The sequence below is a fragment of the Mus musculus genome, chromosome 1 (assembly GCF_000001635.26).
Source record: "Mus musculus strain C57BL/6J chromosome 1, GRCm38.p6 C57BL/6J".
NCBI classification, from domain to species: Eukaryota; Metazoa; Chordata; class Mammalia; order Rodentia; family Muridae; genus Mus; species Mus musculus.
In genome coordinates this window covers 130601840-130628347 of record NC_000067.6, presented here as the reverse complement: position 1 = coordinate 130628347, position 26508 = coordinate 130601840, and the positions used below count along the sequence as shown (strand labels likewise).

At 39.7% G+C, this 26508-nt stretch overlaps 1 protein-coding gene across 3 annotated transcripts in view; it reads left to right on the top strand.

Moving 5' to 3' along the window:
• Zp3r (zona pellucida 3 receptor) overlaps nt 1-26508 on the top strand; it is an 82525-nt gene that overhangs the window by 1287 nt on the left and 54730 nt on the right. For 2 of the 3 annotated variants that reach the window (XM_011247992.3, XM_006529522.3), the window contains exons 2-4: nt 8838-9004; nt 9871-10053; nt 13090-13189. In XM_011247992.3, the coding sequence (XP_011246294.1) occupies nt 8848-9004; nt 9871-10053; nt 13090-13189 (440 nt within the window). In that variant the 5' untranslated portion in view covers nt 8838-8847. The remainder of the gene's footprint in view (nt 1-8837; nt 9005-9870; nt 10054-13089; nt 13190-26508) is intronic. The other variant, NM_009581.2, reaches the window with a different exon arrangement.

Below are 26508 nucleotides of genomic sequence, written 5' to 3'. Positions count from 1 at the left end.
GAGTATGTTTAATGTAGATTAGGCCAAGCCATGCTATTTGGTGGGTTTGACGGTAATACTAATGCATCAATTCAAGAGGATCTGGAATCCCCTAAGAAATAAGCCTCTAAGCACACCCATGAGGGATTAGCTAATAGACAAGCCCCTGCCCTTGTCTTAGAGGGGTTATGTAGATTAGGTTAATTCATGTGGGAAAACTCACCTTAAAGAAGGGTGGCACTATTGGGGATGCTGGGGTCCTGGGCTAAATAAGGAGAGAGAGCTAGCAGTGCTTAAGAATTTATTGCTCTTTCCTTTTAAAGTACAGATACAAGCTCTAGCTGCAAGCTAGTCTGTCTCTACCTAACAGACTGTATTCTCAAATCATGGTCTAAAATAAACCCTTTCCCACTTAAATTGCTGCTATTAGGGTGTGCTATCACAGCTACATGGAAAGTAACTGAGATGTGTGTGTGTGTGTGTGTGTGTGTGTGTGATACAGTTTTAGTTGGATGATGAGACATCAGGGATCATCTTTAGTTTAATATATCAACCTACTTAATATATAATATAACATAATATAATATATACAATATAATATATAATAACCCACTTAATATATATATAATATATAAGCTGCTAGGTTTGGGGAAGAGAGAAAGGAAATGCTTAGTAATGAGAATGTGATGAAAATGTCCTGGAATTCAGTGAAATACAAAACTTCACAGAACTGGACGCTTTAAGTAGAGAAGTTATCCTCAATCTTCACACACAGGAGGGAATGACCAAATAAGAGTGTTATCAGTTGAACCCAGTGGTCTGTGTGCAATTTACAGATCCATCTCTGGGGGCACAGTGTCTGCTGTGATCCCAACACTTCAGCTGTGGCCTCAGTGGGGGGCTTCGGTAAACAAGGGATGTGAAATGATGTCTCTACTGCTAATCAGATGTGACTGGCATCCTTCTACTGTGAGGACTTAAACCAGCTGCTTCAGAAAAGGCAGGAATCTTCACACTGCCCGACTCCATCCATTGCCTCCTTATAGAGGCCCCCTTCTTACAGATGTGCCTACCTTTAAGACAGGTGAAAGCTCTCATCATGTGACCCAAGCAACCTCACACCGACATTCTCCAACTTTAGTTTCCCTAGTGGGAGAATTATGAAATAGTCTTTTAAAACACATGCTTAGTTATTGATTTTGTGTGTGTGCTCGGGGTGGGGGTGGGGGAGCATGTGCTGCCATGAAATGGAGGCCAGAGGATAACTTCTGGGAGTCAGTTCTCTCCTTCCATCTTATGGGTTCAAAGAATCAACTCCAGGGAATCAGGCCTGGCAGCAAGTACCATTATCTTCTGAGAATCTTAGCAGCATTTCTGTTGTTGTTTAAATTAAAAGTAACATTTTTCATACAATATATTCTAATCACAATTTCACCTCCTCATCTTCTCCCAGATATCTACCTCCCCACCAATCTGTCTCTGAGCCTTTTCTCTCTTTCTTTAAAAAACATAAGAGGCCAAAAGAAGAAATTACAGTTGAAAAAAATAAGGAAAGCAAAAGCATAACACACACACACACACACACACACACACACACACACACACACACATCCAGCGCATACATCAATACACACACACACACACACACACACACACGCACACACACACGCACACGCACAAACCCACAAATCATAAACCACACAAAATCAGAAAACATAACACACAGCAAAATACCAGTAAGTTTAAAACAAAACAAACAAAAAGCCCAAACAAAACCATGTACATCTATTGCTGCGTGTAAAAGCTACTCTTAAATGTGGCTTATACTTTGATATTGGCTACTGGTTTGCTGTATATTGCTTTTATTAAGTCTAGGTATGGGCCTTGAATTCCTGATCTTTCCAAGACTTTTTTCATGAATGAGTGTTTGTCAAATGCTTTCTCAGCATCTAATGAGATTATCATGTGTTTTTTTTCTTTGAGTTTGTTTATATAGTGGATTACATTGATGGATTTCCATATATTGAACCATCCCTGCATCCTTGGAATGAAGCCTACTCGATCATGATGGATGATCATTTTGATGTGTTCTTGAATTTGGTTTGTGAGAATTTTATTGAGTATATTTGCATCAATATTCATAAGGGAAATTGGTCTGAAGTTCTCTTTCTTTGTTGGGTCTTTGTGTGGTTTATGTATCAGAGTAATTGTTGTTTCATAGAACGAATTGGGTCGAGTACCTTCTGTTTCTATTTTGTGGAATAGTTTGGGGAGTATTATTAGGTCATCTTTGAAGGTCTGCTAGAACTCTGCCCTAAACCTGTCTGGTCCTGGGCATTGTTTTGTTTGGGAGACTATTACCAATGCTAAATCTGATAGAAGGCTAATATCCAATACATACAAAGAACTCAAGAAGTTAGACTCCAGAAAACCAAATAACCTTATTAAAAAGGGGGTACAGGGCTAAACAAAGAATTCTCAACTGAAGAATACTGAATGGCTGAGAAGCACATTAAAAAAAATGTTCAACAGCCTTAGCCATCAGGGAAATGCAAATCAAAACAACCCTGGGATTCCATCTCACACCAGTCAGAATGGCTAAGATCAAAAACTCAGGTGAAAGCAGATCCTGGCGAGGAGGTGGAGAAAGAGGAACACTTCTCCATTGCTGGTGGGATTGCAAGCTGGTACAACTACTCTGGAAATCAGTTTGGTTGTTCCTCAGAAAATTGGACATAGTACTACTGAAAGATCCAGCTATACCACTCTGGGGCATATACACAGGAGATGCTCCAGCTTGTAATAAGGACACATGCTCCACTATGTTCATAGTGGTCATATGTATAATAGCCAGAAGCTGAAAAGAACCCAGATGTCCCTCAATAGAGGAATAGATACAGAAAATGTAGAACGTTTACACAATGGAGTACTACTCAGCAATTAAAAACAATGAATTTATGAAATTCTTAGACAAATGGATGGATCTGGAGGGTATCCTGAGGGAGGTAACCCAATCACAAAAGAACACCATGATATGCACTCACTGATAAGTGGATATTAGCCCAGAAGCTTGGAATACTCCAGGTACAAGTCACAAAACACATGAAACTCAAGAATAAAGAAGACCAAAGTGTGGATACTTCAGACCTTCTTAGAAGGAGGAACAAAATACCCATGGAAGGAGTTACAGAGACAAAATGTGAAGCAGAGACTGAAGGAATGACCATCCAGAGACTGCCCCACCTGGGGATACATCCCATAATCAACCACCAAAACCAGACACTATTGTGGATGCCAACAAGAGCTTGCTAACAGGAGTCTGATATAGATGTCTCCTGAGAGGCTGCCAATGCCTGACTTAATACAGAAGTGGATTCTCACAGCCATCCATTGGACATAGAACAGGGTCCCCAATGAAGGGGCTAGAGAAAGTACCCAAGGAGCTAAAGGGGTCTGCAGCCCCATAGGAGGGACAATAATATGAACTAACCATTATCTCCAGAGCTCCCTGGGACTAAACCACCAACCAAAGAAAACACATGGTGGGACTCATGGCTCTAGCTGCATATGTAGCAGAGGATGGCCTAGTTGGTCATTAATGGGAGGAGAGGGCCTTGGTCTTGTCAAGTTCTATGCCCCAGTATAGGAGAATGCCAGGGCCAGGAAGAGGGAGTGGGTAGGTTGGTGAGCAGGGGGAGGGGGAAAGGGATAGGGGGCTTTCGGAGGGGAAACTAGGAACGGATAATATTTGAAATATAAATAAAGAAAATATCTTTTTAAAAAATGTGGCTTATATACCCAGTAAGCCTCCCTTGGAGAAAACTATTTTTTCCTTTGCAAGTGGTTGTCAGTTGGCTACAGCTTCTTGGTAAAAAGAGATAACATCTCCTTCCCTGTCTCGGCTCTGGGATCCTGTTTGGCTTGAACTGGTGCAGGCCCTGTGGTGCTGCCGCAGTTCCTGGGAGTTAGAGACAGGGGCATTGGTCCTGCTGTGGCTAGAAGACAGTTTCCGTGGCAACGCCCATCCTTTGCGGCTATTACAAATGTCTATCTCCTATTCTGTATAGTTTCCTGAGGGGAAGGGTTTGCTGAAGACATCTTGTTTAGGACTGTCTCGAGGTCTCTCGCTCTGTGTTGCCCAGCTGGGGCTCTCTATAGGTGTTGCAAGAGGAAGCCTCTCTAAAGGTGCCCCATTGAGACCCTGACCAAGTGTATGCCTGTTATGCACAGTGATGGGCTTCAAAAAGACATCTTCATTGAAGAGCTTCCTACACCTCGGCCTATTCAAGTCCCATTTCCAGCTCTTGCTTTCTCCTCTGACCTCTCACTGCTCCTCCTCCTCCTTTGCCCGAGCAGTCTCCCTTTTAGTTTCATATTATTTACATACTTACATATAAAGCTTAGGGGCCACGTGTGAGAGAAAATGGATGGTTAACACAGGGACCTCCAGTTCCATCTAACTCCAGGAAAGGACATAATTCCATTTTTTTTTTCTTTGGGGCTTAATAAAACTCCACGATTCACATGTAGTACAGTTTCTTATCCTCCCCATAACTCAGTAATTGTGAGTAGTGCCACAAGAAACATGTGCAAGCAGTCTGCGATGTGCCAGACAAGGGAGCACTGTAGGGGGACAGATACCACAGTCAGGTTACAGCTTTAGGGAGAACTTCTGCTCCATTTGCTGTGGGGCCTCCATGGAGACATAGCTGCATGTCTGCTACATATGTATCAGGGGCCTCATTCCAGCCCCTGTATACTCTTTGTTTGGTGGCTCAGTCTCTGAGAGCTCCCAGGGGTCCAGGTTAGTTGACTCTGTTGGTCCTCCTGTGGGGTTCCCATCCCCTTCAGGCCCTTCAATCCTTCCTCCAACTCTTCCATGAGAGTTCCTGACCTCTTTGAACTGTTTGGATGTGGGTAACGGTGTCAGTTTCAGTCAGCTACTGGGTAGATTCAGAGGACAGTTATGCTAGGCTCATGTCTGCAAACATAACAGGGTATCATTAATAACATCCGGGATTGGTGCTTGCCCATGGGAAGGGTTTCAGTTGAGCCAGTTATTGGTTGGCCATTCCTTCAGTCTCTGCTACATCTTTGTCCCTGTATTTCATTTAGACAGGACAAATTTTGGGTGGAAAGTTTTGTAGGTGGGATGGTATACTGCCTGGTTTCGTGTGTCAATTGACACAAGCTGGAGTTATCACAGAAAAAGGAGCCTCCCTTGAGGAAATGCCTGCATAAGATTCAGCTGTAAGTAACTTTCTCAATTAGTGATCAAGGGTGGTAGGGCCCATTGTGGGTGGTACCATCTCTGGGCTGGTAGTCCTGAGTTCTATAAGAAAGCAAGCTGAGCAAGCCAGGGGAAAGGAATCCAGTAAGCAGCATCCCTCCATGACCTCTGCATCAGCTCCTGCCTCTAAACTTTCCTCCCTAACTTGCTTCTTGGACATGATGTTTTGTGCAGGAATACAAACCCTGACTAAGACAGTTAGTGTCCTTATCCCTCACTGGGGGGGGGGGGGGTCCTGCCTGGCTACAAGAGGTGGCCTCTTCAGATTTTATGTTAACAGATGCCACTGTTAGGCATCTTGGCTAAGGTCTCCCACATTGACTCCTGGATGCCTCCCCCATCTGAGGTCTCTGGGACTTCCTAAAGATTTCCCTATATCCCCTGGCAGTTGCAGATTTCCATTCATTCTCCTGGCCCTCTCCTGTCTCTCTCCACACCTGCCCTCCTATTTCCCTCTCCCTCCCCTCTCCCACCCAGATCCCTCCCTCCATCTGCTTCCTATGACTAATTTGTTTCTCTTTCTAAATGCAATTCAAACAACCTTGCTTGGGCTTTTCTTCTTGGTTAACTTCTTTGGGTCTGTGGGGGTGTATCATGGGCATTCTGTGCTTTATGCGTATCAGTGAGTACATACCATACATATCCTTTTGGGTTAGGGTTATCTCACTCAAGATGATATTTTCTAGTTCCATCAGTTTGCCTGCAAAATTTGTGATGCCTCTATTTTTAATAGCTGACTAGTATTCCATTGTGTAAATGAACCACGTTTGTTTGGTTTTTTTTTCCATTCTTTGGTTAAATCCACTTGGTTCAAAACATGTTAGTTCCATTGTTTCTGTATTTAATTTCTGTTTCAATGAGCTGTCCATTGGTGAGAGTTGGGTATTGAAGTCCCACTATTATTGTGTGGGGTTCAATATGTGATTTCAGCTTTAGTAAAGTGTCTTTTATGAATGTGGGTGCCATTGTGTTTGGGACATAGGTGTTCCAAACTGAGATGTCATGTTGGTGGATATTTCCTTTGAGTATGAATTGTCCCTTCCTCATCTCTTGATAATTTTTGGTTGAAAGTCTATTTTAGTAGGTATTAGAATGACTACTGCACCTTGTTTCTTAGGTCTGTTTGCTTGTAAAACCTTTTTTTAAGCCCTTTACTCTAAGGTAGTATCTATTTTTGTTGCTGAGGTATGTTTCTTGTATGCTGCAGAATGATGGATCCTGTTTATGCATCCAGTCCGTTAACCTGTGTCTTTTTATTGGTGTATTGAGTCCATTGATGATGAGAGATATGAGATATTAAATGACCAATGATTGTTAGTTTCTGTTTTTTTAATGTTGGAAGTGTTACTGTGTGTGTGTGCATGTTTCTCTTCTTTTGGCTTTGCTGTGATATGATTAATTTCTTGTATTTTCTTGAGTGTAGTTACACTTTTTAAGTTGGAGTTTTCCTTCTAGTATCTTCTTTAGGGCTGGATTAGTAGAAAGATACTCTTTAAATTTGGTTTTGACATGGAATATCCTTGGTTTCTCTATATATTGTGATTCAAAGTTTTGCTGGGATATAGTAGTCTGGGATGACATCTGTGGTCCCTTAGGGTAGGCCTGCAAGGCATCTATCCAAGCCCTTCTGGCTTTTAGAGTCTCTGTTGAGAAGTCAGGTATAATTTGATGTCTGCCTATATATGTTACTTGGCCTTTTTGTCTTGTGGCTTTTATTTATTCTTTCTTTGCTTTGTACCTTTAGTGTTTTGGTTATTATGAATCTGGAGGATTTTCTTTTCTGGCCCAATCTATTTGGTATTCTGTGGCTTCTTGTATGTGTGTAGGCATCTCTTTCTTTAGGTTAGAGAAGTTTTCTTCTATGATTTTGTTGAAGAAGTTTTCTGGCCCTTTAAACTAGAATTATTTATTCCTCTTCTATTCTATTATTATTATTATTATTATTATTATATTTAGTCTTTTCATACTGTCCCAAGTTTTCTGGGTGTTTTGAGTTAGGAACATTTTAAACCTGGCATTTATCTTGACCAATGTTATCAATTTTTTCCATGGCATCTTCTATGCCTGAGATTCTCTTTCATCTCTCTGTTGGTGATGCTATGTTTGTAGCTCCTTTTCTCTCTCCTAGGTTTTCCATCTCCAGGGTTGCCTCCATTTGTGTGTGTGTATGTGTGTGTGTTTTATTGCTTCTATTTCCATTGTTAGGTCTGGAACTATTTTATTCATTTCCTTTCCCTGCTTGATTGTATTTTCCTGTATTTCTTTAAGAGATTTATTTCTCTACTCTTTAAGGTCTTCTACCTGGTTTTATTTTTCTGTATTTCTTTAAGGGAATTATTTATATCCTCCATAAAGGCCTCTATCATTTTCATGAGATGGTTTAGGTCATAGTCTTGCTCTTCGGGTGCGTGAGGATATCCAGGGCTTGCTGGAGTATGGGAGCTGGGTTCTGATGATGCCATATTGTATTGGCTTCTGTTGATTAGGTTCTTGAGCTTGCCTCTTGCCTTCTTCTTGTCTCTGGTGTTGGCTGACCTGGGAGTCCTGTGTTGGAGCAGGCCTCCTAAGAGGCAGGTGGAGCTATGGGGTGGGGTGTGGGGAGCCAGTCTTTGACTGTAGGTATAGGTTCAGACTGGAAGGAAGTTGGAGCTCTGACAGGAAGAGGCAGAGCTCATGACTACTGGGCTTGCTAGGATAGCAGCAGGTTAGGGGATTGGGAAGAAGGGAATCTCACCTGTGGAGTGGATGTTTCTTCACGATTCATTGTATAGGTATCTATTTGTGAGAATTATATTGAATCACCACTAACATTATGTGTCGAGCTGTGCCTATATATCAGGTAGTTTTGTTTTTATTAAACTGGGTGTGTTTATGTTCACTGCATGCATGCATGTTTGTATGTTTTAAATAAAGCTCCCTGTCACCTCTCTCTCTCTCTCTCTCTCTCTCTCTCTCTCTCTCTCTCTCTCTTTCTCTCCCCCCCCCATCTTAGGAAATCACAATAATCATGTCAATCATGTCACTCAAAACCAACACAAAGATGGCTCTCTCCATTCCCCGAGGACAAAATTCTGATTTTGGTACTGAGCATCCAATCAAATCTACTTTTAATCTGTCTCTAATCAATTGTCTTCCTATTAAAATTCATACCTTCTAAACCAATCAAAGTCATGACTAGAGATGACTCTTCTTTCTCACTGTTAATGTCACTTCTACCCCTGAGTTTCCCTTTTAATATAAATTATTTTGTACCTACCACTTTGGAATTGACAGCAACACTTACCACATAGGAAGCCACTTTTGGAAAGCCCATTCCTATCTCTCCATATGGATTAACTGGTTTTCTGAGTACGTTCCTGGGGTATGTTATGCCAAAAGAAGCTATCATGTGTTGTAAAAATTTGCATTTAATATATTTTCTTATACACCTAATTATAATCCCTTTGAACATAGTTCCTATGGTTTTTTTTGTTTTGTTTTATGTTTTCGTTTGTTGGGGGGGGGGGGTTGGTGACAAGCACAACACCAATGACTATTGAGTTTTCCTGATAGAAACATGTTTTTAAAGGCATCAGATCATGTACTCTCCAAGAGCTTCAGATGCACTCACCAAGAGCTCTGTCCTCCACAGAAAAGGGAGAATGATAACCTGGTCCTTCATTGAGCTGTGGAGAACCTCTCATTCAACTCTGTTCCAAATGACCTTGGCCACTGTTCTGATGGCTCCTGTTCTTGGTAAGTAATGGAGGAAGACAAGCCTTATGTCACCATACCATGAGTTCATCACGTGTGTGCTTTAAGCAATGTCTGGTGGATATCCATTTTTACATCATAGGATATATTAAATGGCTTGAAATTTAGGAAAATTTTCTATATTCCTGACTAAAGATGGTTTTGTAGATGATTTTGATATTCTTTTAAAATCTCCCCTGCAGGGATTTGCAAATAATCTAAATTCAAAGCAACTCAGACCAGGAATAAATATGTGTTATCTGTCTGTCTGACCATGAAGACTCCCTGCTGTTTAAGTGATTATGTAAAATAGATACAGATAGTTCCACTGGGTCATGCGGAAAGTATTTAGTTTTTTATTTAGTTCTAACTAGGGAAGTAGGATTAAGATCCCCCCCCTCCCAAAGGATTCAATGTAGTATCAACATTGTGATGATTTTGAGAGCTCTTTTAAAACAGACAACATATACCAATTCCAAAAGCTCCAAGTGAACATAAATGAAATGCTTCTTTTCTATCCTGTTTTCTGAAACAGCTAATCTGGCATGATGAGATATGTTTTTACAAAGGCAAAAAATATAATTTGCATGACATGACATACTTCAATTAGGCAGATGTGATCAATGATAAAATAATGAAATTGGCCTATATTACTGACTAGGGAAGGGTAGGTGAAATTTCTATGCCACTGTTGTTGTTGTTATTGACAGAACACATACATCAATGATGATCTATTGTGTTGATTTGGGGTAGCGAGAATCAGGATAAAAACGATGCGTGGTCCTTGCTCCGTAAACCTTAATACTCAAATATTGAGATTCTCTCTCTCAAGGTTCAGCTTATGGTGTTCCTTGTAATTTGGTATCCAGGTGATTGTGGACCTCCACCCCTTTTACCGTTTGCTTCTCCAACCAACCAGTTGTATGAGTCAACAACCTTCCCATCTGGAACTGTCCTGAAATATACCTGCCATCACGGCTTCAAGAGAGTCAATTCAAGCCATCTTTCTTGTGATGAGAATGGTTCATGGGTCTATAGTACCTTTTGTGCCAGTGAGTATCAACGTGCATTCTCCCCTGTAATTTTTCTTCTCAGAAAACTGTCACAGAAATGTAATAAATTACTCAAATATAAAGAAAATGTTTGAATAAATTTGTATTAAAAATAAATACTACCTGGGGCTGAAGAGATGGCTCAGCAGTTGAGAATACCAGAATTGAATTCCAGAACCAGTATATGTGCTCAGTCAATGCCTGTAACTCTAGCTCTTAGAACTCTGATGTCTTTATTTAGCTTCCACATGAATTGTTGTGTGCACCGTGCACACAAATGCACACACACTTACAGAAATTAATAAAACAAAAAATTAAAAGATTAACATTAATATTTGGAAAAGGACAGTTGGCAATGCACCATATCCTTTCCTTTCCTTTCCTTTCCTTTCCTTTCCTTTCCTTTCCTTTCCTTTCCTTTCCTTTCCTTCCCTTCCCTTCCCTTCCCTTCCCTTCCCTTCCCTTCCCTTTTTCTTTTCCTTTTCCTTTTCCTTTTCCTTTTCCTTTTCCTTTTCCTTTTCCTTTTCCTTTTCCTTTCCTTTTCCTTTTCCTTTTCCTTTTCCTTTTCCTTTCCTTTCTTTTTTTCGAGACAGGGTTTCTCTATGTAGCCCTGGCTGTCCTGGAACTCACTCTGTACACCAGGCTGGCCTCGAACTCAGAAATCCACCTGCCTCTACCTCCCAAGTGCTGGGATTAAAGGTGTGCTCCACCACTGCCTGGCTTGCCATATCCTATTCTTGTAGCAGTGAGGATCTAAAGTTTATTTTCAGTTTTCTTCTATGACAAAGTGTAAACATTTTAAGAGTATATATTCATGTATAATATTCACCAGTGTATTATGTTCCATATTATATTAGTGGTTTAATCAACTAAATCAAACTGAGTACAGGCTTTTTTTTCTTTTTAAAGTAGTTCACAAAAATTGGTAATGCATTTGTTTTTATTTTTCCTCAAAATAACAATTCAATGAGTCAAGGGAAAAAAAAAACCCAAGAATTTGAATGCATCTGGAAGCAGGCACCTTTTATTCTTTAAATTTAGTGCATACACAATATCTCAGTCACATCAGCCCAGTCCCCCCCTCCAATGCCTTTCCCCCCTCTCACAGCTCTCCCTTAACTTCAAGTCATCTTTTAATTTTCTGTAATCCATGGAGTCCAGTTACTGCTATCTGTATGTGAATGTGTTTGGGGCCATGGACTGGAGCATGAGAACTTAGCAGTGGGCACCACCCAAGGGAAAAATGATTTTCCCTTTCTCAGTAGCCATCAACTGCCTCAGCTAAGACAGAGAATAGAGAGCTCCTCTCCAACTCTATACAGGAATTTTTAATTGTCTTAATCTCATGAAGGTAGCCATAGTGGTTATGAGTTGGTGTGTGCAACAGCTGTCATGTCCAGAGCCCTCTTCCCTGCCCTCCAGTTCTGACATTTTCTTCCCTTTATTTCCTGATGCTCCCTAAGTCTTGATGGGCCTGGGTCTGGGTTGATGTAAATGGTCCATCCGTCACTGAGCACCCACACTCATTATTCTCAGCACTTTGAACAGTTATGAATCTCTGGATTGACCACTGTCCTTTGCATCAGGTAGCTCCTATGACCAAGTTTGGGAATAGCTCAGTTATATGGGTAACAAACAGGAATATTTAGAAAGCGGTTTGACAACATGACCAAAAAACAATAGTAGGTTCTATCCTAGGGCCTATGACCTCCCTAGCCATAGACTTTTGACCAGGGTTAGAGTACCAGGAATGAATTCTCTTCTGGGAATCAGGCCTCAGATCTACTTTATCCAGAATATTCCGTACCAGTCATGCTATTATTGTACCAGGGGCCAAGCCTGGCCTCACAGCTCAGTACTACTGCATGCAGAGTTCAGTACTGGGTAAGACCACTGATCTCTTTTCTTTCTCAGTAGTAGTACATCTGGCATAATGAAAGCTAGCCAGCAGCAAGTTTCCTTTTTTGTTTGAGATTTATTTGTTTTATATCCTGTAGCCAATGTGTGTGGTGTCTTTAGCTCTTACTAATTATGATTATGGGTAACCAAGAGCAATGCTAATAGCCTACTTTGTTTGGGGGTTGCTCTGACCAACAACTCCCTGAGCTTGGAATTGAGATGTTGACTTAATAACCCATGTGTTGTGGGAGCAATATTGTCCATCCATTTGGGGTAATTCTCTTCACATGACTTTAAAAATTACATTCGCTTACAAACTAGTGGGATGCTGTAAGTGTTCTCCATACATCCTTAGTTACAGTTAGTGATTCTTATCCCTTCTTTCCCTGCCTACTTGTCACCATCCCCACTTAAACCTTTAGCTCCCAGCATGCCTGTTCTTGCTTATCACATATGTTTTACTATTCCTTTTAATTATATTTTCACTTGGGTTGAAGATCATAGGTTCACCTTCATGCACATCACTTTAGCTAAACTCCTCCCCTTTCCTGCTCCCATCACTGGTTTCTATTTTCCCCTCCCCCCTCTCACCTCTTTTACTACTACCCTTCCTAAATGCACCCCCAGTGGCCTGTTTCTAGTTTTCTGGCTTCCACATGTACTTCAGACAAAACAGACATGATAAAAGATTTGAATCTAGCACCCACATCTGAGAGAAGACATGCATTGTTTGTCTTTGGGAGGCCCAAGTGACTTCACTCAGTATAATTTTTCCCAGTTCCATTCATTGAACCATGAGTGTCATGACTTCATTTCCCCCTATAGCTGAATAATATTTCTTGGTGTACATGCACCACACCCTTATTATCTTCTCATCAATTGATGGACATCTAGGTTGGTTCTGTTTTCTTGCTACTGTGAATAGAGTGGCAGTTGATGTATTTGTGCAAGTGTTTCTGTAGTTAGATAGGAAATGCTTTGGATGTATGCCTGGGAGTGGCATGGCTGAGTCATTTGGTCATCCTATTTCTAGTTCTTTGGGAAAATCCAACCCTGATTTCCAAAGTTAAGTATCTCCCTCCCTTAATTTTATATCTCATTTTTCAAACGACTAATCATTGTTTAATTTTCCTCCAGGGAAACGATGCAAGAACCCAGGCGAGTTGGTCAATGGGAAAGTAGAAATTCCATCTGACCTTTTGGTAGGCTCAATCATAGAGTTCAGCTGCTCAAAGGGGTAAGTGAGAACAAGGCAAGTCAGAAGGAGTGATTTTCTTTTAATCAATTTCATAAGGAGTTACCTACCACCTTAGTGCTTTAAAGTATAAAACCGTGTATCACTTTATAGGACCTGAAAAGTTCTTGCTTCAACTCAGACTTGTTAATTCTGTGTTTTGACAAGAAATGACTTTGGCTAGTTTATGAGTGTCTTGTCAGCATTTATTATACAAACATAACTAAGACAAATACTTTTACTAATATCTTACCACTTTTATACATGATTATCTGACCTTACACATTATTTTGAACTTTGATTTTTGTTTTCCTCTCAACTGTGTTGCTTTGAGCTCAGTGGGGTTTTTGTTACTCAAATCTATATCCTCATGTGCAATGTATTTGGAGATGAAGCCTTTTGGATGTAGGTTCCTTCACCCAACCCCCAAAACTCCTCTACATCATTCTGCAACCTGGTAAACAGCCAGTGCTCAGCCACTGAGATACCCGGGGATTGAAGATTCCAGTTTCCAGAACTGGTCAAATGAGGTTTTTGTTAAAGCATGTATCTTGAAGATGAACACCCCCGGTGCTGCAGATCCTTGATCCTCGTGTTCCAGTGTCTGCTCATTCTAAGTCTGTATTGTGTGTGTGTGTGTGTGTGTGTGTGTGTGTGTGTGTGTGTGTGTGTGGTATTGCATTTGTTTCCCAGTGTTGTGACAAAATACCCGTGGCTAACAATTTATAAGGAGGAAAGATTTATTTTGGCCCATGACTTCAGCTTAGAGTATCTAGGAACCATAATCATGGTGTGTTAACAACATGGAGCAAAACTGTGCACCCTGTGATATCTTGGAAGCAAAAAGAATGAAAAGGAGCTAGATTTTGGCCTCTCCTTCAAGGGCATGGCATCACTGTCTTACATAATTCCACAAGGCTCAGATTCTAAATTTTCCATCTCCTCTAGTAGCTCTACCAGTTTGGGACCACACCTTCAACACCTGAGCTTTTGAGGGATCTTCCAAAAGCCTACTACAGTAGATGAAGTTTTTCAAAGTATACCAGAGCTTATCCCTATTTATTCAATCGTTCCTGAGAACAAACTTCTGTATGCTCCTAATCTCATGTGATAACATACAATTCTCTGATTCATTGTTATCCAAATGTGGATGCCATATGGCTATTTCTAAAGCTTACATCTCCAGATCATCGGAAAACATAGTTACATTTTGATTCATAACAGCAGCAAAATTATAGTTATGGAGTAGCAACGAAAACAGTTTTATGGTTATGGGTCACCATCATAATTGTTAACCCTTTGTCTTCAACACTCACCCTTCCTTCGCCTCTTCCTGACTTTTGCCATCTTCTGACGTTCTATGTCTACAATTTTATAATTTCAAGAATGTTCTATACATGGAATCACAGATAATATTTTGAGATTGTGTAATATTTTGAGATTGCTTTTAATATGTAGAATAATTCTCTGGCCATCCCACAAAGTAATGCACATCTGAAATTTTTCCTGTCTTATTTCTGAGGCATTATTTTACAGTCTAGAATGTACTTCACTATTTGACCATTGATGGACACTTGAATTGCTTCCCCTCATCTTCAATGAAGAAAGATTTGTAACTATGTTTGCATAGATTTGAGGGAGAGGTGTTAAACTTGGGTATTATATCTCCTGACTAAAACTACTAGGTTAACAATATAATATTTAATTTTTAAAAGAACTTTCCCACTTTTCTAAAGTGAATGTGCCATTTTACATTTCTACCTGAAAAGGAATGAGTCACCTTTGTGATCCACACCTGCATTTGGTGGTGTTGGGGTATTTATTTGTCATAATGATGTTACAATGTTACAGGACATCAGTCTTTAAAGCTGACTTGAGGTAGGAGGTAGTGATCTTGAACCTGTTTTCCTCTATGTCCTGTGTGAATATTTTACTAAATCTCTTCCTAAGGCAATTACTTCATGCTTTCCTTTTATGCTTAGAGTTCTTTGCATATTCTAGATTCTAGTCTATCACTGAATATGTGCAATGCAAAATTTCCTTCCATACTGCAACTTTTTTTTTATCCTGAGATTTTTCTTTTTTTGAAAAAAGAGCAGGATTTTAATTTTGGTGAGATCCAGTTCAGCAATGAAATACACACACACACACACACACACACACACACAGAGAGTTTTGGTGTCAATTACCAATTCTCTCCCCAGACCTACTTTCCAGAAAGTCCTAAGGTACAAGTTGCCAGTCTCTTAAGCCATACAGGAAACCAGGAGTACTTCTGGCACCACGTGGACAAAACATATCACGTACCTCAGGGAGCTGTCATCTCCACCCAGGGCTGCAGAACAGACCTCCGGCCCACCACCTTCTGGGTCCAAAGGTGTACTTGTGGCTCTCCCTAGGTGTTTCTTATTTGTTTTAAACATCTTATAGAATTGTATTATATATATTTTAGTTTATGATGATGATTTTTGGAGAAGTTGATATTATGGAGTCCCCCTCCCCAAAAGTCATGGATTTCTTTATGATGTTTTCATGCATATTTGTACCTATATCTTTTTCTAATATGTCTCCAGGCCTAACACATTAGAAGGAGAGAACTTAGTGCTGCGTGATCCCCCTCCCAATAAATAAAATGTAATACACTGCTTTCAGAAAGTCAGCATTTATTCTATTAATATAAGATAAAGCATTTTAAAATAACATCTTAACTTTCAAATGTATTTGGGTCTACTTTGAGGCTTTTTACTTAACAATTCTAGTCTGTTTAAATATTCACACACTGAGTTCCTTGCTTTTTATTTTATTTTATATTTTCATAAGTCTGATTTTCATGCCCATTTCCTCCTCCTTATCATTATACTCCTAAGCAATGATCTCTCTCTCTCTCTCTCTCTCTCTCTCTCATATATATATATATATATATATATATGTATGTATATATATATATATATATAAAACATTATATATAGAGAGAGAATATATAACATATTTTGGGATATTTGATATTTGTGATTCTGAGGCTAGCTTATATTACTTAACATGATGCTCTTCACTTCAATCTAGTCTCCTGCAAATGAGAATAATTCAATCCTTAGGTCCAAATAAAATTCCACTACTTGTACACTGCACTCATTTATTGATGGGCATCTAAACTGATTCCATGTCCTGGATATTGTAGTAGTGTAGAGAAGACAATGGCTGCACAGCGTTTCTCTAGTACTGACTTGGAGTTATTTGGATGTGTATACAGAAAGAAGAGCTGGGTCAAAGGATGGTTCTAGCTTTAGTTTTTGAGGAACTTCTTTCCTTGAGCTACTCTTCCATAGCACCTGAACTAGTTGGCATTCTTTTTCACCAGGAGAGTCTGAATTCCTATTTCCCTCTTCCTTGCTATTACTTGTTGGTTTTCTTGATAATAAGCACTCTGACTGGGATGAGATGGAATCTTAGTGTAGTTTGAATATGTATTTCTCTGATGGCTAAGGATGCTGAACATTCTTTTTAATAGCTATTTGTTATTTGTACTTCATCCTTCAAAGACTTGCCCACTTATAGATGTGAATAGGGGTATTGGCCGTACAATTGCCCAAGATTATCTCCTATTCTGTCTCTTAAGTTTGCTGATTTTTGCTGTACAGAAGATCTTTAGCATCATGGAATCCCAATTGTCAATTCATGGGATTGTTTTCTGAGCCATTAGAGTCTTTTTGCATAAACTCAGCTTTTTGCATAAACTCCGTGTATTCTCATATCTTGAAGTGTCCTTTACCTTTTTGTCCTGGCAGTGTTAAAATTTGTAGATTTTCCAATTCTTGAATTTCATACAGTGTGAGTAGGGATCTAGTTTGTTCTTCTGTAAATGGGCAGTCAATTTCTCTAGTGATTTTGTTGAAGATTCTGTCTTTATCCCAATGCATGGTTTGTTTTTTTTCCATTTCCTTTTTTTTTTTTTTTAACTCTGTCAAACATTGAATAGGTGAAGCTGTATAGGTTTTACGTCTGTGCTTCAATCTGGCTTTGTTGCTATAGTTCTGAGGTCAGTTATTGTGATATCCCTAGCATTGTTTAGGGTTGCTTTGTTGCTATAGTTCTGAGGTCAGTTATTGTGATATCCCTAGCATTGTTTAGGGTTGCTTTGTTTCTGTGATGAGTAGTGTGTTTTTAATGAGGATTATATTATACTTAGTTACCTTTTTATTGCTGTGATAAGACACCATGACAAAGACAACTTAAAGAAGAGTTTACTAGAGACTTACAGTTTCAGATGATGACTTCATGTCCATCATGGCAGAGAGTATGACAGTAGGCAGGCAGACATGCTATGATTTGCTCTCTTCCCTCGTCTGGTCCTGACTCATACCCCAAGCCTGGGAACTGGAACTCTGCCTACCTCTCTTCTGCCCAGATATAGGTTGTAGGCATCTTTATTCAACCAATAGTTTGAAATTAAGGAGCAAGGTTATATAGACACTTGGTGTACATAAGGATTTCTTCGTTCCTGGGGGCAACCAAATCTTGAGAGCCAGTATTTAGCATTACAATACATAACAACAGACCAAACCTCAACAATTTCCCTTCTTGTCTTAATAAAAAGGCCCTTTCTCTTATAATTATAAACAAACAACATATAGTAGGAATAATTAGGAAAATTATTAGGTAAGAGTTACATTATAATATCCAGTCTATTTATATTTGGCAACTTAGATAAAGTATTCTATCATCCATCCTATCTTGGTGACTTTAGAGTTTTGTATCTAAATCATTTTCTATCCTAACTTTTATTACCATCCTAAAAAATATCTTTTAGACCCAGAACATCTTAAATCAGCTCATAGTAAGACAATGACTATTTAGTCTTCAACCCCATCAGAGACCTGAGAAGAAACAAATATTACATGAGCATACAGGAAGCACAGGGATGAAGCTTCCAAAAATTACTGAAAGACAGAAACTGCCGATTGTCTGGACAGTCCCCAATATTTTCTATAACTTTGAAGTATCTATCTTCAGCCTTTTGGCCCAGTATATCTGATAGACCTTACATGAAGCAGGAATTATGGAGGACATGCTTGTCTCATCTTGACAGATCTTGGCAGTCCACTTCCCTGGGCCCACTTGTCTTCTTTGGACAACATTTTGCCTACAGATTAGGTTAAGGCATTTTATTTGCTCCTTGGCAAGCTTGCCACAATTGAAGCAATCCCATAAGAGGTTTTTGGTGCTCATAATTTTCTTCTAAATTGAATGGGGTACTGCAACCAGACCTTGGAGGCCAGCATTTGGCATTACAATATATAGCAAAAACAAAACAAAACAACAACAACAAACAAACATCTCAACAGCATGCATCACCCATGCCTGTCTCTCAGTGTAGTTTTAATTTGTATTTCTCTGATTGCTAATGTTGGTGGACATTTTTTAACATGTTTATTGGCCTGACTTCTTTTCTTATAGACTTTAATCTTCTTGGTTTAGGCTTTATCCTCATAAATCATGATTATTTCTTAATGCAGATATACAAATAATTGGCTGTGTCATGTGAATATGAGGGGTAGGCACATATATCCGATTTATAATAATCTAATATAGAATTGTCTTTTCTACATTTAAACCTTCCTTTCATTCTCAAAATAAACTATACTTTTCTTTCAAAGCATTTCTCCATTCTGATGGATAATTTTATTCTCAAACTTTTCATTGAAATTCAGGGTAAATGGACATCTCAATGTTGTAGAAGGTATAAGATTGTCAAGAGAACACATGATATGATAATAAGTATAAAGTAAATGGTTTATAATGGCATGCCAAGCTTTAAAACCAGAGAATTCAAATAAAATAAAAAACAGTTTACATTAGTGGTATATCTTGATCATGTATTACAAGCAAATTACTTAAACTCTGGTGAACTATCCATCCATTATATACTGACTTGTAACTTGTTACTAAACAAATCTATATAAGAGAAGTATTGCCGGGCAGTGATGGTTCACACCTTTAATCCCAGCACTTGGGAGACAGAGGCAGGCAGATTTCTGAGTGCGAGGCCAGCCTGGTCTACAGAGTGAGTTCTAGGACAGCCTGGGCTTTACAGAGTAACCCTGTCTTGAAAAACAAAAACAAAAACAAAAACAAACAAACAAAAACAACCCAAAAACAAAAACAGAGAGAAGTGTTAAGATTCTAGGACCGGGACATATAAACACTATCAGGAGCCTAGCTGTCAGCTTGAGCAGCAGCCTGGTCACTGTTGTCCTCATGGACAGCTGCATGAGAACATGTGATCCTGCATGAAGGTAGAAGGCTCCTCAGGCAAACTCATGAACATGTATGACTTTCAGATGGGCAATAGCTTGAGCATGCATGTGATGGCTTGAAACTGCTTCTGATGGCTCAACTCACACAAGAAAATCATGAACACTATGTTTCTATCAAGGTGACAGATTGAAGAGGACAAAGGCCTCTGCCCACAGCCCAGACCATACTGAGAATGGATCACTGCTTGCAAAAGATTTTCCCACTCCCACCTCTTCCAGGGCACTTGTCGTGTGCTCTGCTCTGCACAAAACAGGTGTAAAGGACACCTGATAAGAACCAGGGCGCTCTTAAAGAAAGCATCAAGGTCTCTGAGAATCTACTCTGCCTCACATACACGCCCATTCCTGTAGCCCCTGCCTTTCCTCCAAGAGGGTCAACCTGAGCAGTTGCAGAGTTTTCTGAAGTCAGACAGCATGGTGTCCATCTGGGCAGGGAAGCAGGATGGAACTCAGGAAAGCAGAGGGTAAAACTCAGGATTTTAAACAGCAACAATAATAGTGATTATGATGGAACCACCTTGGCAGAGGGATCTTTCTTGTTTTATGGTTCAGGTTTGAACCAAATCACTAGACTTCTGTAGAGTCCCATTTCCCAGATGATACAGGGGGAATTAGGATTGCTTCTTGGGGAATTTAATTCCCTCTTAAAAGAATTTAAGAATAGACTCAACTGGAAGCTAGAAGACAGTTTTATTACAGTTTAAGCGGGAAATGCACAAGGGAAAATAAGCTATACATATCAGCAAAACCTAGAGGAGGAGGATAGAGAAGATGCTGTTTAAGCCTGAATGGAGGTCAGACACACCATAGACAATAGCCACTTGTTGAGTAGAGGAGCTTTAGAGAAAGAGTATGGAAGTCCAAAATATTAGGGATGTCCCAAAAACTTCAATGAAGGCATGCTTAAAGCACAGATTGAAAGGAAAGTTATCCCTTTCTGAGTAATTCATACATGGAGGCAGGCTTATATACTAGCATGGTTGTGTTCTGTAAGAGGCTGTACAAGAAGTGGAAATTCTTGGAAGAAAAAGCAGTATATCTCTAAATGGCTAATTGTCCTGCCCGTCTCTTGAACATGGCTTAAGAGCCCTCAGTCTGTTGGCCAGGTGCTTGGCCTGTCCCATCTGGAATGGTTGGTCACTCCCCAGGCTAGAGACTCCATTTTCTTGACCAGAAGTGTTTTCTTTATGGGCCTTTGTTACCGTTCAGGGAGGAGACACTTTGTTATCCACAGCATAGATAAGTGGGTGGATGACTTGACTGAACTTTGGGCTCTTGCAGTCAAGGAAAGAGAGGTTTTTTAAAAATTATTATTAGCTACACTTTTCTTTATGCTTTCCTTAGAGAAGAATGATTGTGATAGGGTTGCCAAGGGGTTCCCTGATGCATCACTGCTTTTGCAGGTGTTAGGCCCTGGTTTTTTTTTTTTTTTCCATTTTTTATTAGGTATTTCGCTCATTTACATTTGCAATGCTATACCAAAAGTCCCCCATAGCCACCCACCCCCTCTCCCCTACCCACCCACTCCCCTTTTATGGCCCTGGCGTTCCCCTGTACTGGGGCATATAAAGTTTGCGTGTCCAATGGGCCTCTCTTTCCAGTGATGGCCGACTAGGCCATCTTTTGATGCATATGCAGCTAGAGTCAAGAGCTCCGGGGTACTGGTTAGTTCATAATGTTGTTCCACCTATAGGGTTGCAGATCCCTTTAGCTTCTTTGGTACTTTCTCTAGCTCCTTCATTGGGGGCCATGTGATCCATCCAATAGCCGACTGTGAGCATCCACTTCTATGTTTGCTAGGCCCAGGCATACTCTGACAAGAGACAGCTATATCAGGGTCCTTTCAGCATAATCTTGCTAGTGTATGCAATGGTGTCAGCATTTGGAAGCTGATTATGGGATGGATCCCCGGATATGCTAGTGTCTACATGGTCCATCCTTTTATCTCAGCTCCAAACTTTGTCTCTGTAACTCCTTCCAAGGGTATTTTGTTCCCACTTCTAAGGAGGGGCATAGTGTCCACACTTCAGTCTTCATTTTTCTTGAGTTTCATGTGTTTAGGAAATTGTATCTTATATCTTGGGTATCTTAGGTTTTGGGCTAATATCCACTTATCAGTGAGTACATATTGTGTGAGTTCCTTTGTGAATGTGTTACCTCACTCAGGATGATGCCCTCCAGGTCCATCCATTTGGCTAGGAATTTCATAAATTCATTCTTTTTAATAGCTGAGTAGTACTCCATTGTGTAGATGTACCACATTTTCTGTATCCATTCCTCTGTTGAGGGGCATCTGGGTTCCTTCCAGCTTCTGGCTATTATAAATAAGGCTGCTATGAACATAGTGGAGCATGTGTCCTTCTTACCAGTTGGGGCATCTTCTGGATATATGCCCAGGAGAGGTATTGCCGGATCCTCCGGTAGTACTATATCCAGTTTTCTGAGGAACCGCCAGACTGATTTCCATAGTGGTTGTACAAGCCTGCAATCCCACCAACAATGGAGGAGTGTTCCTCTTTCTCCACATCCACGCCAGCATCTGCTGTCACCTGAATTTTTGATCTTAGCCATTCTGACTGGTGTGAGGTGGAATCTCAGGGTTGTTTTGATTTGCATTTCCCTGATGATTAAGGATGTTGAGCATTTTTTCAGGTGCTTCTCTGCCATTCGGTATTCCTCAGGTGAGAATTCTTTGTTCAGTTCTGAGCCCCATTTTTTAATGGGGTTATTTGATTTTCTGAAGTCCACCTTCTTGAGTTCTTTATATATGTTGGATATTAGTCCCCTATCTGATTTAGGATAGGTAAAGATCCTTTCCCAATCTGTTGGTGGTCTTTTTGTCTTATTGACGGTGTCTTTTGCCTTGCAGAAACTTTGGAGTTTCATTAGGTCCCATTTGTCAATTCTCGATCTTACAGAGCAAGCCATTGCTGTTCTGTTCAGGAATTTTTCCCCTGTACCCATATCTTCAAGGCTTTTCCCCACTTTCTCCTCTATAAGTTTCAGTGTCTCTGGTTTTATGTGAAGTTCCTTGATCCACTTAGATTTGACCTTAGTACAAGGAGATAAGTATGGATCGATTCACATTCTTCTACATGATAACAACCAGTTGTGCCAGCACCAATTGTTGAAAATGCTGTCTTTCTTCCACTGGATGGTTTTAGCTCCCTTGTCGAAGATCAAGTGACCATAGGTGTGTGGGTTCATTTCTGGGTCTTCAATTCTATTCCATTGGTCTACTTGTCTGTCTCTATACCAGTACCATGCAGTTTTTATCACAATTGCCCTGTAGTAAAGCTTTAGGTCAGGCATGGTGATTCCACCAGAGGTTCTTTTATCCTTGAGAAGAGTTTTTGCTATCCTAGGTTTTTTGTTATTCCAGATGAATTTGCAAATTGCTCCTTCTAATTCGTTGAAGAATTGAGTTGGAATTTTGATGGGGATTGCATTGAATCTGTAGATTGCTTTTGGCAAGATAGCCATTTTTACAATGTTGATCCTGCCAATCCATGAGCATGGGAGATCTTTCCATCTTCTGAGATCTTCTTTAATTTCTTTCTTCAGAGACTTGAAGTTTTTATCATACAGATCTTTTACTTCCTTAGTTAGAGTCACGCCGAGATATTTTATATTATTTGTGACTATTGAGAAGGGTGTTGTTTCCCTAATTTCTTTCTCAGCCTGTTTATTCTTTGTGTAGAGAAAGGCCATTGACTTGTTTGAGTTAATTTTATATCCAGCTACTTCACCAAAGCTGTTTATCAGGTTTAGGAGTTCTCTGGTGGAATTTTTAGGGTCACTTATATATACTATCATATCATCTGCAAAAAGTGATATTTTGACTTCCTCTTTTCCAATTTGTATCCCCTTGATCTCCTTTTGTTGTCGAATTGCTCTGGCTAATACTTCAAGTACTATGTTGAAAAGGTAGGGAGAAAGTGGGCAACCTTGTCTAGTCCCTGATTTTAGTGGGATTGCTTCCAGCTTCTCTCCATTTACTTTGATGTTGGCTACTGGTTTGCTGTAGATTGCTTTTATTATGTTTAGGTATGGGCCTTGAATTCCTGATCTTTCCAAAACTTTTATCATGAATGGGTGTTGGATCTTGTCAAATGCTTTTTCTGCATCTAACGAGATGATCATGTGGTTTTTGTCTTTGAGTTTGTTTATATAATGGATTACATTGATGGATTTTCGTATATTAAACCATCCCTGCATCCCTGGAATAAAACCTACTTGGTCAGGATGGATGATTTCTTTAATGTGTTCTTGGATTCGGTTAGCGAGAATTTTATTAAGGATTTTTGCATCGATATTCATAAGAGAAATTGGTCTGAAGTTCTCTATCTTTGTTGGATCTTTCTGTGGTTTAGGTATCAGAGTAATAGTGGCTTCATAAAATGAGTTGGGTAGAGTACCTTCTACTTCTATCTTGTGAAATAGTTTGTGCAGAACTGGAATTAGATCGTCTTTGAAGGTCTGATAGAACTCTGCACTAAACCCATCTGGTCCTGGGCTTTTTTTGGCTGGGAGACTATTAATAACTGCTTCTATTTCTTTAGGTGATATGGGACTGTTTAGAAGGTCAACTTGATCCTGATTCAACTTTGGTACCTGGTATCTGTCCAGAAATTTGTCCATTTCGTCCAGGTTTTCCAGTTTTGTTGAGTATAAGCTTTTGTAGAAGGATCTGATGGTGTTTTGGATTTCTTCAGGATCTGTTGTTATGTCTCCCTTTTCATTTCTGATTTTGTTGATTAGGATTTTGTCCCTTTGCCCTCTAGTTAGTCTAGCTAAGGGCTTATCTATCTTGTTGATTTTCTCAAAGAACCAACTCCTCGTTTGGTTAATTCTTTGAATAGTTCTTCTTGTTTCCACTTGGTTAATTTCACCCCTGAGTTTGATTATTTCCTGCCGTCTACTCCTCTTGGGTGAATTTGCTTCCTTTTTTTCTAGAGCTTTTAGATGTGTTGTCAAGCTGCTAGTATGTGCTCTCTCCCGTTTCTTCTTGGAGGCACTCAGAGCTATGAGTTTCCCTCTTAGAAATGCTTTTATTGTGTCCCAAAGGTTTGGGTACGTTGTGGCTTCATTTTCATTAAACTCTAAAAAGTCTTTAATTTCTTTCTTTATTCCTTCCTTGACCAAGGTATCATTGAGAAGAGTGTTGTTCAGTTTCCACGTGAATGTTGGCTTTCCATTCTTAATGTTGTTATTGAAGATCAGTCTTAGGCCTTGGTGGTCTGATAGGATACATGGGACAATTTCAATATTTTTGTATCTGTTGAGGCCTATTTTGTGACCAATTATATGGTCAATTTTGGAGAAGGTCCCGTGAGGTGCTGAGAAGAAGGTATATCCTTTTGTTTTAGGATTAAATATTCTGTAGATATCTGTCAGGTCCATTTGTTTCATAACTTCTGTTAGTTTCACTGTGTCCCTGTTTAGTTTCTGTTTCCATGATCTGTCCATTGATGAAAGTGGTGTGTTGAGGTCTCCCACTATTATTGTGTGAGGTGCAATGTGTGCTTTGAGCTTTACTAAAGTGTCTTTAATGAATGTGGCTGCCCTTGCATTTGGAGCGTAGATATTCAGAATTGAGAGTTCCTCTTGGAGGATTTTACCTTTGATGAGTATGAAATGTCCCTCCTTGTCTTTTTTGATAACTTTGGGTTGGAAGTCGATTTTATCCGATATTAGAATGGCTACTCCAGCCTGTTTCTTCAGACCATTTGCTTGGAAAATTGTTTTCCAGCCTTTCACTCTGAGGTAGTGTCTGTCTTTTTCCCTGAGATGGGTTTCCTGTAAGCAGCAGAATGTTGGGTCCTGTTTGTGTAGCCAGTCTGTTAGTCTATGTCTTTTTATTGGGGAATTGAGTCCATTGATATTAAGAGATATTAAGGAAAGGTAATTGTTGCTTCCTGTTATTTTTGTTGTTAAAGTTGGCATTCTGTTCTTGTGGCTGTCTTCTTTTAGGTTTGTTGAGGGATTATCTTCTTGTTTTTTCTAGGGCGTGATTCCCGTCCTTGTATTGTTTTTTTTCTGTTATTATCCTTTGAAGGGCTGGATTCGTGGAGAGATAATGGGTGAATTTAGTTTTGTCGTGGAATACTTTGGTTTCTCCATCTATGGTAATTGAGAGTTTGGCTGGGTATAGTAGCCTGGGCTGGCATTTGTGTTCTCTTAGTGTCTGTATAACATCTGTCCAGGCTCTTCTGGCTTTCATAGTCTCTGGTGAAAAATCTGGTGTAATTCTGATAGGCTTGCCTTTATATGTTACTTGACCTTTTTCCCTTACTGCTTTTAGTATTCTATCTTTATTTAGTGCATTTGGTGTTCTGATTATTATGTGTCGGGAGGAATTTCTTTTCTGGTCCAGTCTATTTGGAGTTCTGTAGGCTTCTTGTATGTTCATGGGCATCTCTTTCTTTAGATTTGGGAAGTTTTCTTCAATAATTTTGTTGAAGATGTTTGCTGGTCCTTTGAGTTGAAAATCTTCATTCTCATCCACTCCTATTATCCGTAGGTTTGGTCTTCTCATTGTGTCCTGGATTTCCTGGATGATTTGAGTTAGGATCTTTTTGCATTTTCCATTTTCTTTGATTGTTGTGCCGATGTTCTCTATGGAGTCTTCTGCACCTGAGATTCTCTCTTCCATCTCTTGTATTCTGTTGCTGATGCTGGCATCTATGGTTCCAGATTTCTTTCCTAGGGTTTCTATCTCCAGCGTCGCCTCACTTTGGGTTTTCTTTATTGTGTCTACTTCCCTTTTTAGGTCTAGTATGGTTTTGTTCATTTCCATCACCTGTTTGGATGTGTTTTCCTGTTTTTCTATAAGGACTTCTACCTGTTTGGTTGTGTTTTCCTGTTTTTCTTTAAGGACTTGTAACTCTTTAGCAGTGTTTTCCTGTTTTTCTTTAAGGACTTGTAACTCTTTAGCAGTGTTCTCCTGTATTTCTTTAAGTGAGTTATTGAATTCCTTCTTTATGTCCTCTACCATCATCATGAGAT